Here is a 17,170-nt window from a genome sequence, read left to right as displayed (position 1 = left end):
AGGTCGGAGTGTCCGATATTTTATTAAATTTTTTGTGCAGAAATGCGTGCTAAATCGAGTTCGAACACATTCTACTGGCTGCTGTTACTAGTTTTATCGGTTTTTCTTTTCTTAGCTTCCTCATTCCATCCGAATGATGAGGTACAAATGTATTATTGGGATTCATCTCGATGGATACGGAGTCCGGAACCGTGCTAATTGTTTTTCTTTTCACATATACAAAACTATTCAGAAAAGGAATAACATAATCAAACTGCTACGTCTTCTATAATTTAATAGTATATAATGTGACTGCGGCAGTGTCTGCCGTTTTTGAGCTTCGCAGATTTGAAAACAAACTAATCGTGACGGATTTGTAAGTTTTATTATTATACTACCAGCGAGCTGGTGCGCCTTCAGCGCTATTTAATCTATTTTAAAAATTCGTCGCTCAGCTCTTCACTTTCTCTTAAAAGGTCCTGTAACTCTTTTCAAAAGCCGACTGACAGCATAATTGTAACGGGCCGGGCTTTTTCCCGAATTTCGGAGGCCCGGCCCGGCGTGCCTGTCATTCCACAAGTTTTGAAAATTTCAAAAAACACATAAGGGGACCCTTTGTGATTTTTTTCGACAAAAAAATTTTTTCTAGTTTTTTAAAAATGTTTTTTGATCAAACAGACAAACAATACAAAAAGCACAAAAAATATAGAAATTGTATTGAGAGCTCAGAATTCGGTTCAAAATGACAAAATTTTTGCTACCGGGCTTTGGCGGGCCGGCCCGGAATTTTACAAGTATGACTGACAGGGGGACCAACAGGATTTTTTCTCAGACCACCTCTTTATGAGAAGAGGATTGTTTTGCAACATGTTTTACATTTTACATGTAAATAGCAACAAAAATTAAATAATTTATTTAACGAAATTAATTTGGATTATGGGGGAAATTTGTGGCCCTAAAGAGGGCCGTTGGGTTCGGTTAAGGTTTGAGGTCAAGCTTGCTCAGTTACCAAAAATGTACTTAAGCGCGCTCTCCTCGGATACGTCTGGCAAGCTGGATATCCTTTGGCATGATGGTGACTCGCTTAGCGTGGATGGCGCACAAGTTGGTGTCCTCGAAGAGTCCGACAAGGTAAGCCTCGGCAGATTCTTGAAGAGCCATGACGGCGGAGGATTGGAAGCGGAGGTCAGTCTTGAAGTCCTGGGCGATTTCACGGACAAGTGCTGGAATGGCAACTTGCGGATGAGGAGCTCAGTCGACTTTTGGTAACGTCTGATCTCACGAAGAGCAACGGTTCCTGGACGGTAACGATGTGGCTTCTTGACTCCTCCGGCAGCTGGGGCCGACTTGCGGGCAGCTTTGGTGGCCAATTGCTTTCTTGGGGCCTTTCCTCCGGTAGATTTGCGGGCGGTTTGCTTGGTACGAGCCATTGCGATAGGCTGATAATCCGATTGGGACTGTAAAGTAATGAGACACAGACGAAACCTTTTGTATCACACTGCGGTGGGTAGGCGGAGTCAAATACATTCGGCAAGCGAGAACGCGAGGTAAAATGTGTCCCCGCAGGGTGGAGGTAACTAACTCCGCCCACCCACCGCAGACAGAACAAAACCGGCACACAGACGACGGAAACTTCATCTCACTTGTGAGTCTTCATCAATCGCTCAACAATGTCCGGACGTGGAAAGGGAGGAAAAGGCCTCGGAAAAGGAGGTGCCAAGCGCCATCGCAAGGTCCTTCGTGACAACATCCAAGGAATCACCAAGCCAGCTATTCGCCGTCTCGCTCGTCGTGGTGGAGTCAAGCGTATCTCTGGACTCATCTACGAGGAAACCCGTGGAGTTCTGAAGGTGTTCCTCGAGAACGTCATCCGTGATGCTGTCACCTACTGCGAGCACGCCAAGAGGAAGACTGTCACCGCCATGGACGTCGTCTACGCTTTGAAGCGCCAAGGAAGAACCCTGTACGGATTCGGAGGATAATTTCCTTCGCATTTAGCAAACCAATCACCGAACCCAACGGCCCTCTTTAGGGCCACACATGAATCCAAAAAATATATTTCCTTGAATAAATTCTATGATTTCGTTGTTACTTATAAAACATTTCGCAAGAAAATCTACTTGTTTCCAAAACAGATTTGAGGAATCAGGTAAAACTTCGAGCGGGACAGGAATTTACTCAATTTTTCTGTGCGTCTGTTCACAGAATCTGCAACCATATCAATGAAACTTATCGACGTTTGAGGTCCTAATTCACAGATGCCCTGTACAGTTTTTCAAAACCTATTCGATTTTCCGTATCCGAATCTCAGAGCCCCAGAATATCAAAATTGCAGAATTTCGGAATCTCAGAATCTCGGAATCTTAGAATTTCAGAATCTTAGAATTTTCGAATACTGGTGTTTTGGTTTTTTCGAATTTTACAATTTCAGGATTTAAGAACTTCTGAATTTCTAAATTTCTGAATTCTGAAATTCAGAGTTCTTAATTATGGATTACTGTAGTTTCCGATTGAAAATTCGGATTAATTCATGTATTAAATTCGGAAATTCAAAAAAATTTGAAATTCTGGTGGTCTGATAATCTGAGATTCTGAGATTCGGAGGTGTCGAGAATCAGAGATTTCGAGACATCGGAATTTCTCTTTTTTTTCAATTCTAAAATTCTTGGTGTTCTGATGGTACACACTGACCTAAATCAAAAAGTCTGGCCTAAATCAAGACGCTGACCTAAATCAAAAACTACAGTAATCTGACGTAAATCTACAATTTCCGTTTTTTTATTACAAAAAATGAACAGAAACTCAGCGTGCTGACAACTTTCATGAACTCTTTTCTTATCTTATCTCCAGATCTGATCTACGGGTGCTATATAAGCTGGAGAAATCAAGGAGAAGTCGGACCGAGGAGCCGATGAAGAGTCCGATTTGTAACGAGTTTCCAGAGCAGCTGGGATGGCAAGGAATCCGATCAATTCTACGAAGACTACTGGCTTCTCTACTCAAGGATGGGATCCCAAGGAGGACGACGTTAGATGCTGCCCACTGTCAGGAAGCTTCGGATGCGCTACTCATTGCTATTTCTTTTTTTAGAACATTGATCGACGTCATTGAAGTGAAAAAAGTACTAAAAGGCCTCAGGTCGCCATTGTTTGGGGTTCATGGCTAGGTGTTTATCACTGAACGTCCCCCTTTTACCAAATGAACGAAATCAAATTTTCAAAGAAAATGAAATAGCAATTGACAGCGTACGCTGAGCTTTCTGGCAGCAAAGGAACACACCGACTTCCAACTTCAAACTTTCGATTTGCGAAAATCTCTGATTGAATTTTTTTTATTGGTTATAAATTTGTAGAAGTTGAATCCGTTTTGCTCTGTATCTAGGAACTTCTAATTTCCTCAAAAATATGTTGTAACACAAAAGCAGTGATAAAAAACCTACACCAAAAAAAGTCGAACATTGGTTTAGAGGAAACATTTCTTTTGGAAAATTTCATATTTTTTCCCAAATTTTGCAAGCTTGCAACGGCTCTAGTTGTGTTTGGTAAAGGGTATCGCTCTGCCTTTTCTAGAGATGTTTAGGTTTACAAATTTAGGACAGATTCTTGAGAAATCGAGAAATACAGTAAATGATAAAAACGAAGTTTTATTTGAAAATTGATGGATTCAGAGTAATTGTGGCCCTAAAGAGGGCCGTTGGGTTCGGTGGGGTTGCTATCGACCAAGTATTTACTTGCTGGAAGTGTACTTGGTGACGGCCTTGGTTCCTTCAGACACGGCGTGTTTGGCAAGCTCTCCTGGAAGAATCAGACGGACGGCTGTCTGGATTTCGCGAGAAGAGATGGTAGAACGCTTGTTGTAGTGAGCAAGACGAGAGGCCTCAGCAGCGATGCGCTCGAAGACGTCATTGACAAACGAGTTCATGATAGACATGGCTTTGGAGGAGACTCCAGTGTCTGGGTGAACTTGCTTGAGGACACGGTAGATGTAGACAGAGTACGATTCCTTGCGGTGGGCTCTTCTCTTCTTTCCATCCTTTGGCTTGGTGACGGTCTTAGCGGCCTTCTTGGCTCCCTTGGCGGATGGCTTTGGTGGCATGTTGGAATGTAGAATTGACAACTCTTGGGGAAAGGGTTGCAATGAGAAATATTTATTTGCGGCTGCGGTGGGTAGGCGGGGCTAATGGTTTGCCAGGTGGTCATTCGGTGTGCGCGCATAGACGAAGCATGTGTCCCCGCAGGGTGGTTAACGGCGAAGGTCACCCCGCCTTTCCACCGCGCCCTCACGTATATAAAGCTCCCACTACCCATCTTTCTTAAGTTCGTTTACGACCTAAATCGCTCATCAAACAACAATGTCTGGACGTGGAAAGGGAGGCAAAGCCAAGACCGGAGGAAAGGCCAAGTCACGCTCGTCAAGAGCTGGACTTCAATTCCCAGTCGGTCGTCTTCACCGTATTCTTCGCAAAGGAAACTACGCTCAACGCGTCGGAGCCGGAGCCCCAGTCTACTTGGCCGCTGTCCTTGAGTACCTCGCTGCTGAAGTTCTCGAGTTGGCCGGTAACGCTGCCCGTGACAACAAGAAGACCCGTATCGCACCAAGACATCTTCAACTCGCTGTCCGCAACGACGAGGAGTTGAACAAGCTTTTGGCCGGAGTCACGATCGCTCAAGGAGGAGTTCTTCCAAACATCCAAGCCGTTCTTCTGCCAAAGAAGACCGGAGGAGACAAGGAATAAGAACCTTCTTCCAAACACCCCACCGAACCCAACGGCCCTCTTTAGGGCCACAGATTCGAAATCCAAATTTTAATTGAATAAACCAAATTATCTTTTCTTACTTTCAGACTACTTCATACAATAATATACAAGAATATAAACTTTTTATCGAATTCTATATGTTCATCAGAACTCAAATGGAAATACTGTTAATAATCGACAGGCGAAACAAAATGGTATGGTGAGGATGCGAGAGAAGTGATTGAGAACCGGTGTACCCTGAACAATTGACGGTCCTCGTTCAGAGAAAGGTATTCTTGGAGCAATAAATAGGGATGAGTTATTGAAGATTGGGGATTGGAAAAAATAAATTATTAACGGCTTCCTATTTGGTGAAAACTTATGCTCTCATTCGCTGGCATATTCCCATTGCATAGCCGAGGGATCTGAAGAAATGAGTTGAGAAAAAAGAAAAGAAAAGTTAAATTTACCGTTTATGCCTGCAAATAGAACGAGTTGGGCAGCAGCATGATTGTTGAATGGGGGGCGGGCAGCAAGTTTGTACCTAAAACCCGGACTTTCACTATAAAACTTTTCCGCTGACTGATACCTGTTGGTTGCAACAAGCCATTTGTTGTGGTTGGCAACATGTAGAAACTGCTTGGTTACAGCATGCAGAAGTCTGTGGTTGGCAACACGAAGGACTACATCCTCCACCGCCGCCGCATCCTCCGCATCCTCCACCACATGAACTTCCACATCCTCCACCACCTCCGTTTCCACAAGAGCTTCCTCCAGAATTGCATCCTCCGCCACAAGAGTTTCCACCTCCACCACATCCTCCTGCACATCCACCACCGCAGTTGCTCTGTTGTTGTTGGCATGAATTGAAATTGATTGGCATACAAAGTCCTCCTTGTCGACTGAACAGTTGTCCACCACAGCATCCCGCGGGAGATGGTTGTTGAGCCGTCGGTTGGAATGGAACGAATGGAGCCGGTCGAGGCTGATATGGAATTGGTGCTGGGTATTGGGATTGTTGGAATGGAAGTGATAGCTGAAAGTGAGAAAGTTCTTTTTTATTTCAGATTTCGGGTAACAAACCGTTGGCCTTTGCAAGTAGGTTTGTGGAATTTGTTGTGGCTGTGGCAGCGGTTGTGGCTGTGGCAGTGGTTGTGGTTGAGGCACAGGGTGTGGTCTCGGTTGAGGTTGAGGGATCGGAAGTGGTCGTGGATTATATGGTCTTTGTGGTTGAATCCTTGGTGCTGGAGATGGACGAGGACGGTAGGGTTTCGTGGCAGGATTCACTTGTACTCGAATTGGTTGTGGTCGTTGGTATGAAGTTGGTTGTGGAGCAGTATTCTCTACCATTGATCCAGTTCTACAATTTATAATGTTATTAACAAAAAGGAGTCTAAGTTTTGATAGTTGCATGTTGGTCTCTTTACTATCACAATATATTTTTACCTGAAACCTCCCGAAGGTCTTGTCGGTACAACGACTTGAGGAATGTGTTCATTGTCAGAGCTACTGAAAAGGGGATGATTGACTTCAATGTAACAAATTATACGAACCACCGGTTATAACCCAAGTTAATAAAAAAAATTTAAAGGATTATCATTGTAACAAAGCACATAAAATAGCTTAGACTTCGGTCCTTCACATGTTGCCTTCCATTGTTTTTTAACTTCACATATTTGTTATAAACTCAATTCTCCATCCCTTTCTCCGTCACACCCTTATCTCACCTAATTGACTCCCCAGAGTCATCAGACTCATCTCCAGTGTTCTGGGTCTCATTTTCGTATTCTTGTTCTTCGTCTTCGTTGCTTTTTCTATTAGAAGCCTTACAATCAGTACAAGCACTATAGGTTTTTTCAAACGTTACCCGCTATTTCTGTTTTGATTCTGATTCTCATTTCGGTTCTTATTGGTATTGTGGTTTTCATTTAGATTCTGATTTTGGCCCAGATTTTGATTACGGCCTTGTGTCCCAGGTACAGGTACTATCGATGATCGATCTCTTTCGCTATAAAACATTTTTTCATGTTAAAATTTTTACAACAACTTATTATCATATCCTATCTATCTCATGCTCCTTACCCTTCTCCAAGTCCAACATTTATTTCAGTAGAGAAATCCCCATTTGCTCTTAAATTGAAAACATCTCAAACTGTTTATAATCTAACTACATTCTATTGAAGCGAAAGAAGCTATCTATTTCAAACTCTACTCTGGTTGCTTTGCATGCGAGTATAGTTCTCACCTAGAATGACTAACTATTTGTGTATATCAGAAGCATTAAATAAGCATTTGAATTTTTACAAACATTACCCTCTATTCCAGTATACATTCGGTAACTCAATTCTGTTCTTTTTCCTATTTTCGGTTTCATTTTCGTTCTCATTTTCTGTCTGATTCTTATTTCCGTTCTCAATCAGAGTCTGATTTTGGTTCAGACTTTGGCTAATACCCTCCGTCATAGGCTCATCTATTCCCGACCATCGATCTCTTTCTCTACAAATCATGAAACAGTTATTCATGTCTATCTAATTACATCATATCGTTATGATCCTATCTATCTCATGCTCCTTACCCTTCTCCGAGTCCAACATTTATTTCAGTAGAAAGATCGCCATTTGTTCTCAAATTCAAAACATCTCAAACGTTTTCTAATTTAACAACTCTCTAATTCTAACAAAACGGAAGAAACTCCGCTTTGTCTGCATATGAAATTTTCACTACTCAATACCTGTATGTCGATTCTCCAACTCTTGCTCCCGTATGTCCCGATTCGTTGTCCTCTTCTAGGTTACTGAAACTGGATTCTCCTGTATTTGACGATGGTCCAGATGATTCAGATGAAGAAGAAGAGCCTGTGTTCGATCCTTCGACAAGATGATGGTCACCTTCGTGATCTTCTTCCAAGTTGCTGAAAATAACAGTTGATGTTGGAACACATAAGGATGTTTGGTTACCTATAGCCTGATTCTCCTGGAATTGATGGTGCTGGTGTTGAGGCCGGACCATTTTCTGGAGCAGGAAGCTCTGCAACACTTCCATCACTGTGATCTTCTTCTAAATTGTTGTAGGAAGACTGGCCAGGTAAAGGCTGTGTCGCATCTATGTTGATCGTTTCTTCAATGTTGGTATTTCTAGATGTCTGTGGAGCAGGAGCTATTGCTTGAGATGGGTTTGGTGGAATTGACCCTGAAAGAATATGAATTTAGAATTCATAAAATAATCAAGTTTTACCTGTGTTACTAGGTGCCCCTCCGTCCGTAGCTATCGGTGCAGCAGTCACAGCTGGAGCGATATCAGGTCCTTGGGCTCCATAAGTGTGTACAGCTGGTTCTGGAGCAAGAGTGACAATCGGTACTGGCTCATAAGGCTGTGGTTGTGAAGGCTGTTGGGGAGCCGCTGGGAGTGGCTGTGGAGCAGGTTGTGGAGCTGGAGCAGGCGCTGGTACGGATGCTGGCTCAGGGCCAGGTAGAGGAACAGGTTGTGGGGCAGTCTGCGGGGCGGGAATTTCGTATCTATGCTCAACTGGTCCTGGAGATGGTTGTGAGGCTGGCTGAGGTTCTGGCTGTGATGGTTGGGGAATTGGTTGAGGTGCCGGCTGTGGAGCAGGAGCAGGAGCAGGCGCCGGAGCATAACTCTCCGGAATTGGTTGTGGGCCTGGCTGGGCTGGTTGACGAGCTGGTTCAATTGATGGTCCAGGTGTTGCTGGAAGAAATCCAATAATTATTATAATTAAGTTTAAAGGATATAAATTTTTGTCAAAATGAAAACTGACAATATCTCACCTGACTGTTCGATAGCTGTATCAACGGTACTCTGATATTCTGGAAACACTCGGATGAGGAAACAAGGATCGAGTGATAATCGAACCGTGCGAAAACGTGCTTTCCAACAAATAAAATATATGTCACCTACCTTCAACATGACCTCCTTCCGCTGGTTGTGGTGGATTCAATGGCTCATATGGTCCCTCTTCAGTTTCATGTTCTCCTGGAAAAAATTTAATTGATGGAGCGGAACTGATAACGTTAAATATTACTAGACGTGGACGTAGTAGTAACAACAGGCTTATGTGTGTCAATGTCTGTGTAATCAATCGGTGCAGGTTCAGTTGGTGCAGGTTCAGACGGTACAGGAACAGATGGTGACGGTGCAGGTGGTGCCAGTACAGATGGTGCAGGTTCGGATGGTGCAGGTCCAGACGGAGCAGGTCCAGACGGAGCTGAAGCGGAAGCAGACAATGGTTGTGACACAGAAGTAGCGACTGCAGGTAATGCTGGAGCTGAAGGTGCTTCCACAGATGGTTCAAACGGATCTGGTGCGGACGGTGCTGATTCTGATGGTACATATGGCTCAACTGGTACTGGAGAAGCTGGATCAGGTACACTAGGTGCGGGTGTAACGGATGGTTTGACTGTAAAGTGTGGTGATGAGGTCACTTCAATTTTTTGAGAAACTGAGGATGGATTAGAAGGCGTTTTAACTGAAGCAACAGAAGAAGGAATAGCGTGTTTTGAACTCAAATATGCAGGTTTTTCTTCCGATTCCCTAGACTCTGTCGATAATGCCCATGGTGGAATAGCCGACGGCGGAGCAGTTGGACGTTTTTTGGTTGACGATGGAGAGGATGAAGAAATTGGTAAGGTTGCGGGAGGTACTGGACCAGAAGCAGACGTTGCAGATGTTGGAGAAATTGTTTTTAGTGTTGAAATATACTTCGATATCATATCAGGAGTCCACAATCCAGCAGTGACCGAAGCAACTGTCCCTTCAGGTAGAATACTTATATCCTCTTCTTCAGAATTTTCAGAAGAATCATCAGTTTCGATGAAGGTGTTTGACGGTAGAACAGAAGATGGCATGGGCTCAACTTTCACCAGAATCGGGGTTGGTCCAGATGGGAATCCAAAGGAAAGAGTGGTTAAAACAGCTCCTGGTGCGATGGTTTTCGGACCAAGTGGAGGTGTAATTCCAGGTCGTCGGGAAGTTGTGGTAGGTGGACGAGTTTGTATTCTTGGTGTAGAGGATGGAACTATTCGAGAAGTTATTGTAGCGGTTGGAGGAGCCACAGGAGGATTCAACGTTTTTGAAGAAACTACAGCAGAGGGAGGTGTTGCTGAAACAGGATTTGGATTGTATGTCATGGGTGATGATCCAGAAGCAGTTTCAGAATCTACGTATTCTGTGGATGTCATGTATTCTGAAGATTCTGATGTAGTTTCAGCATCAACGTTGGTAGGTGTTTTGGTTTGTGAAAACTTCGATGAAGCAAACTTAATTGACGGTGCTGAGTATTTGGGTTCACTCGATGATGGATTCGACACCGTTGGTATCAAAGTTGGAAATGGTGTCTGTGGTTCTAGAGTTTTTGAGGCTAAAACCTCAATCAGTGATCCAGTTGGTTTTGTCACAGTCCCTGTTGAACTAGATGTTGGTAATGTTACAGAAGAAGATGAAGACATCGAAGAGGGAGGATTTGTGTACATAGCCATGATCCAATCAGGAATAGTCGGCGGTTTATCAGCTGTTGAAATCGTAATGATCGAAGATGAACGGGTAGTTGTCTCAGATATCGGTTCAATGGGAGAACCAGTTGAGGCAGCCGCTGTTGGAATCGGTACATCAACATCGTAATCCTCTTCCAACGGATCCATTGGAGTACTTCCATCAGTTGTAGTAGGCACTTGAAAACCAGAACCAAATGAAGGTGCATTTCCTGAGAGAGATTTCTCGAATTCCATTGGTGGAACCGCGCTCATAAATCCGTTTTCGGATGTTGCGGATTTTGGAAGCTCGGTGGCTGCAGATTCGGGCGAAGATGATCTCACAGAAGGCAACGAAGCAGATGATCGTAGTTCAGGAGATAGTGGAGACATTGTTCGAGGTTTTGGTCCTAAGTCGTACGAAGTAGAAGGCAAAAATGCTGATTCTGGTGCTGGTGTCGACGATTTTTTTGAGTTAGAAGGAACCACCGGGTTCCCAACTGGCTCTTCAACTGATATCATCTCTCCGGAGTTATCTAGTGCTCCAGTTTGTGGAGTTTTTGTATTCTTGTAGGAGGACGATCCAGAAGGTGGTAGCAGTGTCTTAACATCTGATGGATTTGGTTTTTCTGGTGTCGGAGCTTGTGAAGTTCCGGCAGAAGGTGTTGTTGGAGATGTTTCTTTCTCCATCTTCAGAGAATCTATAGTTTTTAAAAACTGTGCTGATGGTGGAATGGCAGATGGGGGATGAGTTAGTTTTCTAGTTACAGTTGGCATAGATGAACTGACAATCGGAGTCACCTCCTCTCTTGGATTTGATGTGCTTTTAGAGACACGTGATTCAGTCACAAAACTCGGAGACGTTGAACTTTCCACAAACTCCACTGCGCTATTTGGAGGCGTCACTTCCCCATCAAACTCTGTAGTTGGGTTTTCGGATGGCGCTTCAGTTGTTGAAGTGGAAATTGCTGGCGGCTTCGAAGAAGTGGTTGGCTCAGATGGAATGGAGAAGGATACCGGGTACACGGAAGAAGCTCGTGGAGCTGGAGTTGCTTCCACTTTTCCTGATTTAACTCCAGTTGTAGTTTCAAAAGATGACGGATCAACTGTGACAGCTTGAACAGATAATGGAGATTCCGTAGCAAATGTTGCAAAAGAAGGAATAATTGAAGGTGGACTGGCTGCTGTTTGTTGCCTAGTAGTTAGAAGGGCATTATCTCCTGTTGTAGGTGTTGGTCCATTCTTTTCAATATTCTCAACCCCATCTTCTGTTTGATCGTCGTCTTCTTCTTCTTTTGATAGGGGACCAAGTGGAACGGCCGACGATGGAACATACGAAGAAGATGCTTGTTTGATTTTTATCTGTTCAAGTGGTGAAGGTGAAATTGCAGGAGGTGCTGGTTTCTGCTTATGAGAATTTTTACTCGTCGTTGCAAGTACTGTTTCTTTGGACAACAACTCAGGTGGTAGTACTTCTGATGGTTGATTAGATGGTGGGATGTCTTCCTCTTCAGACAAGTTATCAGATGGAAGAACAGATGATGGCATTAGGCCAGTGGTGGTGCTCATTGGAACTGAAGAAAAATATCAAGTTAGAAGCGAAGCAACAAAGGGAGGAAAATGAAAAACAGTAAAACAAAAAAAGCTGTGCAATATAAGTGATCATACCTGTGGTGACGTCGGTTTTGGAAATGTTTTCAACCGAGTTTTCAGCAGAAACAGAACTAATTTCAGGGCGACGGTCAGATGGATTAACTTCTTCTTGACTATTATCCACTTCTCCACCTTTATCTTCTACTTCAGAATAAGTCGATTTTGGTGGTGGGAGAGCAATCAGAACAGGCACCTCCGGAGCTGGCGAAGGTCTTTCTCGAACGACTTCTGGTGCTGGGCCATGAGATGAACTCGATGGTTCTGGTCCAGTCGGTGGTGGCCCTTGTTCTGGTACAGATGGCTCTGATGGCTCAGGACCAGCTGGTGGTGGACCCTGTTCTGTCTGAGATGGTTCGGATGGCCGAGACGGTACTGGTCCATAGGATGGTGCAGATGGCGCAGGCTGTGATGGTGGTGAAGGTGCAGTTTCATGCGGTGTTTCGGGTACAGATGGTTGGTATGGAGTTGGCTCCTGCCGAGGTGGAACCGGGTTGAAGTTTCCAGAAGGACCAGGTGCTGGTGGAGCAATTGGATTTGGGCCGGTGGATCTTGACGGTGTCACCTCAGTCATAGCAGGGCGAGAAGGTGCCGGTGCAGGTCCAGTTGAAGTCCGAGATGCAGAAGGAGCAGGACCATAAGATGTTTCTGGGGAAGATGGTCCAGAAGCAGCCGGTTGCGGCGGTGGTGGCTGAGACGGTCTCGATTGTTCAACCGGTGATGGCTCAGCTGGTTGAATCTGGGATGGACCTGGTGGCGGTGGCTTTGGCTCATAGTCTGTGGATGGTCTAGATGGTGCTACAGGTTTAACAGGAGCAGGCAGTGAAATTGTGACAGGATCACGCGTAGAAGGAATCGGAGGAGATACAGAAGGAGCAGAAGGCAACTCGACAGAAGGAGAAGGTGAATATTTGGAAGAAGAAGCTGGTGGAGGAGGAGGAGGAGGAGGAGGAGGAGGAGGAGGACGTTCGAGTATTTTCTCGTCAATCTTATCATACGTGGTTTCACTCGATTCACCTGGAGCTACAGGTAAAGTCTTTGGAGGCTGATATGGACCAGACACCGATGGAAGAGGCTCAATCGGCGGGAGTATTTCTTCTTTTGGAGGTACTGGAACAGTTCCTGGTGCACACGGAAGACATTGGAGTTTTGTATTTCTGGATTCAGCAGCTGCATTATCAACAGTCAATGCATTGACGTAGGAAGTCGACCGTTTGTTGGCACTGCTTACTCCTGTAATCAATGATTCACGTGCACCATGCCCCACCATTGAACCTAGAACCCCAGCTGGGAAACTTATCGAAACGAGATAAAAAAGATAAAGAGCAAGAAACCAGCAATTTCAAAATAAGGACCGACCCAAAGTATAACAAAATATGAACTCACCATTTGGCAAAGTGTTTTTCTTGAATGGTTGAGATTCATCGAATCCATCATCGTCTGGCTCTTCTGAAAAGAATTTTATACATTGTTGAAAAGTGAGACAGTTTTGTGCGTTTCTAATTTTGTGATCTTCTAGATATCTGTGTGATTTCTAAGGAAGTAATTGTGAAATTCAAACTTTAGGCTAAAAGAGAATCGAGAATTGATTCCTGTAAGTTAGAAATACTAGTTCTGTGAATTTTGGTAAGTTATCAAAGTCAAAAATTGGGTAAGAGCAAGAACAGTTATTTTTGGACAAGGTGATTTCAATAAATTCAAAAACTGTTAGTTACCAAACACGGCAGTCACAGAGTTCTCAAAAATGGGCGGCGCTTCTGGAGCCTTGATCGTGAATGCTTCATTAACTTCCTTCTTTTCGCTATTATTTCCGATATCTGCTGTTAAATCTTCGTTGGTTGGATCTTCTGGAGGATCAGAGGAAGTTGGAGGGATGGTTTGAGCTTCAGTGGTAATTTCTTCTGTAGTTGTAGTCATCGTGGTGGTAGTAGGAGTAGTAGTGGTTGTTGTTGTTTCCGCTGTTTTTGTGGTTATCGTTGTAGTCTCAGTTGTAGAGGTATGCCTTCCAGAATCTCCAGAATCTCTTCCTGATCTATCCAACGGAGCATCTCCATCAAAATCTCCACTCAAAGGAGACAATGCTGTCATCTCAGGTGGTATGAAACCAGGAGGCCTCATGTCGCCAGCATGTCTTCTAGAAGGAGGCGAAGGTAACCTTGGGTAAGTTCTTGGAGGAGGAAACGGATGACGTGGAGGATTAGGACGAAACAGGGGAGGTGGAGGACGTTGAAACGGAGCTCCAGGTACGGAACCAACTTCATTGATTAGTGTTTGGGGCATGGCAGACAGACCTGGTTAGAGTTAAAGTTATCAAGTAATTAGGAAAATGTAAGAGTCATAATACCATCGTATCCATCTGGAAATACACCTCCGTGGTTTGATGACTGTATTGATTGCCATGCTTCTAGATTATTGCCTGAAGATTTTAGTTAAAGTTTTGAAAAATACATGCAAGAAAATAAAATTAAGAATAGGTTTTAATCAATCAACAGAATTTAAGGAATTAGCCTCACCTTCATTTCCACCTTCATATCCACTTGGTTGGAGATGGGTAATCTAAAAAAAAATAATATGTCGTAGTCTCTATTATTTACACTCACATGTTTCACAACTCGTTTCGTTCCGTCATGTTTCTCAGAAGACGTCAGAAGTTCCTCCGATTGCACTTTCATTTCTATTGATGCTTCAACCGCTGGCTCTGTAAAACGGTTGACATGAATCATTGTAAACTGATTACCATTTAAAAGAAGGGCCCCGTACTGTCAAGTTTCTACTAACCTTTCTTGGCTCCTATGCAAGATATCAAAAAAGTGTGGACTAATAAAATGTTTGTGATATTATGATACACATTTGATCAGTTGGCAACTTTTAATATATCTTTTACAGGAACCGAGATAATCTCGATCAAAATTAAGGGACCCTTTTACTACAGGTTTTATGGTATGAGTTTCATAAATAAATAAATCCCGAAATATAATGCTGCCAAAACGATAAAGGTTAATTCAAACTTACGATCCAAATCTTTCGAATCGTCGGCACTCAACCAAATATTAGGAGATATTGGTGGTTTAGCAGTTATCACAGTAACAGATTCTCCTCCAAAACTCCTTGATATGTAATGAGCACGGTTAACAGAAGATGCACCCAACACGAATACTAAGTTAATTGGGTTATGGAATGAGTAGAAACATAATATGGATTAGAATATTCAAAACTGAAAAAAAATACAGTAATCTAACCAACCTAGATCCGAAAAGTCTCTTCTTCCAACTCGCCGGTCTGGTGGAGGAGAATCGTTCAACCATGCGGATCTTTTTGGTTTCCATACTCCGTGAGCCTGAAATTCAAGCAATAATGACTGATATCATCTTAAACCGAGCTCACTGTATTTGAAGAATATTCTGCCGGAGGGACTCGAAATCTGAAAACACATTATCATTGTTGCATTGTTATTATTTCATTCATTTTACTTTTAATATGAACCATTTAGTGTCCAGATATCTAATAACTAAATCTAATAACTTTTACAAATCTGCTACATATTTCCTTAATTCTATCTGCATCAAATCTCTATTCTATATTCTTTTCTATACATCCTATTTCCCACCTTTACCAAATCCGTCTATTCAGCGCTTTCTTATTATCGTTTTCATCTAGAATCCACTACTAATTTATTCGTCGAAACCGTTTTTTGTAACTTTAATTTATACTTGGACCGCTGCTTGATCGCTTATACCAAAAACCGCTAGGCATTTTCTTCGAGAAGACACAGATTAGGAGACATGTTACATTCAGCTACAAAGGCGACTTTTGTCCGTTTTGTGGCCGATTTGAAGAAAAAGAAAAAGAAGGGAGATTTCAGCAGTAAAAAGGTCATTATTAGTATTCATGATTGTTTATGGCGCGACGCCGTCGTGCTTCTCTTTTCATATGATCGGTGGGAAAAATGAAGGAAAAAAGAAGAAGTGACTTAAAAGCATTCATGTTCCTGTGTTTGCCATTCTGTCATTTGTTCCGTAGAATGAATTAGGATACATATGGACTGGAAATTTTGGATAAATGTTTCTTTATGTAAGTTTTCGTACATTGTTTTGTTTTCACAAAGTTGAACAAAAAGATTTGACCACTGAGCGGATCGAACGCCCAACCTTTCGATCTGGAGTCGAACGCGCTACCATTGCGCCAAGCAGTCACGAGAACTACAGAAATTTATTGCAATCACAACTTGGCAGATTGATATACGTTAAAATAAATTGATAACAGTCAACAAGGACGAAAATGGTCTGTACTTTGTCACCTTCTCTTGTTTACTAGCTTTTCTATTTCGACTTTCAAAAGTTACTCTGTGTTTCCCAAATCTGCTAATCCAACTTAAGAAAAAAAAGCGAACGGCTGATAATCGGAGAAGAGACAAAGTGAGAGTTGTTTTGGCCAATTACCAGTTTTCGGATGAGAAGAAGAAAAAAGAAGAAGAAGGAGAAACCGCTATATCTGATCAACATTGCTATCGTATTCGGATCGGCGCCAAAATATTCGCGCATGCCATGTCAAGTAAAGTCATTTGGTGGTTCCGATTAAAACTACATGCTTCTTCTCGTTATTCTGAGTTTTTGGCGTGTTTCTGGCAGAATGCGTGATTATGGAGAGAACGTTTGAATTGGGGGAAAATTAAGAGTCAAGAGGAGAGAAAGTTATTTGATGGGGGTGGATATTTGGATAGACTCTTGACCACCGAATAAGCAGAAACAATGGAAGAATGAAACCAGAAGGCTGTGGAGGGCTTGAGAAAAAACACATAAAAATTATCAAGAGTGATAACATCCATTAACAATTTTGAAAATTATAGCTCTCATGCCAAGCCCCAATAAAGTTAAAGCTAACAAAGTTAAAGCGGAACAAGTGGAATTATAAAATATGGAATTAAGATTTGAGTTCTTTGGCGACTCATCGCTTTTTCTGGACTCATTCAGAAGATTGAGAAGAATGCTTTGGATACTCATTTCGAAGAACATGGTCAAAATGCAAATGGCTGTGAAACGAGAAAGAACTTCTTGGGTGTTGAAAAGACATGCATAAAAGAAGACAAGAAACGCCGGAGGGATAGTTCGAGTAAATTAGGGGTAATAAAAAAGTAAGTATTTATTGCGTAAGAAGGGAAACGTACTCGGCATTCTGTTGCTGCTGCTGAAGGTACTGACGGGCCGCCACGCCAGCGACCGTCAGTGTTAGAAGCACGAGACGACGCATTCGTGATTCAGATGCTCATATACCGGGGGGACACTTTGGAGTCGGTCTCTGAATTAGCTTATATGATTCTACAGAA

General features: G+C 42.9%; 5 protein-coding genes and 1 non-coding gene across 6 annotated transcripts; 2 read left to right on the top strand and 4 right to left on the bottom strand.

Annotated features, from left to right (window-relative positions):
- Nucleotides 1–980: 980 nt before the first annotated feature.
- CBG05841 lies at nucleotides 981–1,409 on the bottom strand (the record flags this gene model as incomplete). The annotated part of the gene is made up of 1 exon (XM_002633096.1): nucleotides 981–1,409. The coding sequence occupies one exon, from the start codon at nucleotides 1,407–1,409 to the stop codon at nucleotides 981–983; it is 429 nt and encodes a 142-aa protein (XP_002633142.1).
- Nucleotides 1,410–1,649: 240 nt separating this feature from the next.
- CBG05842 lies at nucleotides 1,650–1,961 on the top strand (the record flags this gene model as incomplete). Its single annotated transcript, XM_002633097.1, has 1 exon — nucleotides 1,650–1,961. One exon carries the CDS (start codon nucleotides 1,650–1,652, stop codon nucleotides 1,959–1,961), a length of 312 nt encoding a protein of 103 aa, XP_002633143.1.
- A 1,744-nt stretch (nucleotides 1,962–3,705) lies between these two features.
- CBG05843 lies at nucleotides 3,706–4,074 on the bottom strand (the record flags this gene model as incomplete). Its single annotated transcript, XM_002633098.1, has 1 exon — nucleotides 3,706–4,074. One exon carries the CDS (start codon nucleotides 4,072–4,074, stop codon nucleotides 3,706–3,708), a length of 369 nt encoding a protein of 122 aa, XP_002633144.1.
- Nucleotides 4,075–4,330: 256 nt separating this feature from the next.
- On the top strand, nucleotides 4,331–4,714 carry CBG05844 (the record flags this gene model as incomplete). The annotated part of the gene is made up of 1 exon (XM_002633099.1): nucleotides 4,331–4,714. The coding sequence occupies one exon, from the start codon at nucleotides 4,331–4,333 to the stop codon at nucleotides 4,712–4,714; it is 384 nt and encodes a 127-aa protein (XP_002633145.1).
- A 165-nt stretch (nucleotides 4,715–4,879) lies between these two features.
- CBG05845 lies at nucleotides 4,880–17,094 on the bottom strand (the record flags this gene model as incomplete). Its single annotated transcript, XM_045235528.1, has 21 exons — nucleotides 4,880–5,092; nucleotides 5,132–5,258; nucleotides 5,304–6,074; nucleotides 6,161–6,223; nucleotides 6,442–6,558; nucleotides 7,446–7,625; nucleotides 7,672–7,903; nucleotides 7,949–8,419; nucleotides 8,500–8,538; nucleotides 8,630–8,704; nucleotides 8,754–11,771; nucleotides 11,866–13,122; nucleotides 13,234–13,381; nucleotides 13,573–14,138; nucleotides 14,192–14,263; nucleotides 14,361–14,403; nucleotides 14,442–14,545; nucleotides 14,860–15,003; nucleotides 15,091–15,184; nucleotides 15,232–15,268; nucleotides 17,012–17,094. The coding sequence occupies 21 exons, from the start codon at nucleotides 17,092–17,094 to the stop codon at nucleotides 4,880–4,882; spliced, it is 7,854 nt and encodes a 2,617-aa protein (XP_045093139.1).
- CBG28922 lies at nucleotides 15,968–16,039 on the bottom strand. Its single transcript has one exon. It is a non-coding gene (tRNA).
- Nucleotides 17,095–17,170: the final 76 nt, after the last annotated feature.

The sequence above is a fragment of the Caenorhabditis briggsae genome (assembly GCF_000004555.2).
Source record: "Caenorhabditis briggsae complete genome, chrIV, whole genome shotgun sequence".
NCBI classification, from domain to species: Eukaryota; Metazoa; Nematoda; class Chromadorea; order Rhabditida; family Rhabditidae; genus Caenorhabditis; species Caenorhabditis briggsae.
Note: the sequence above shows the minus strand (reverse complement) of the source record. Positions and strands in the feature narration are given on the sequence as shown.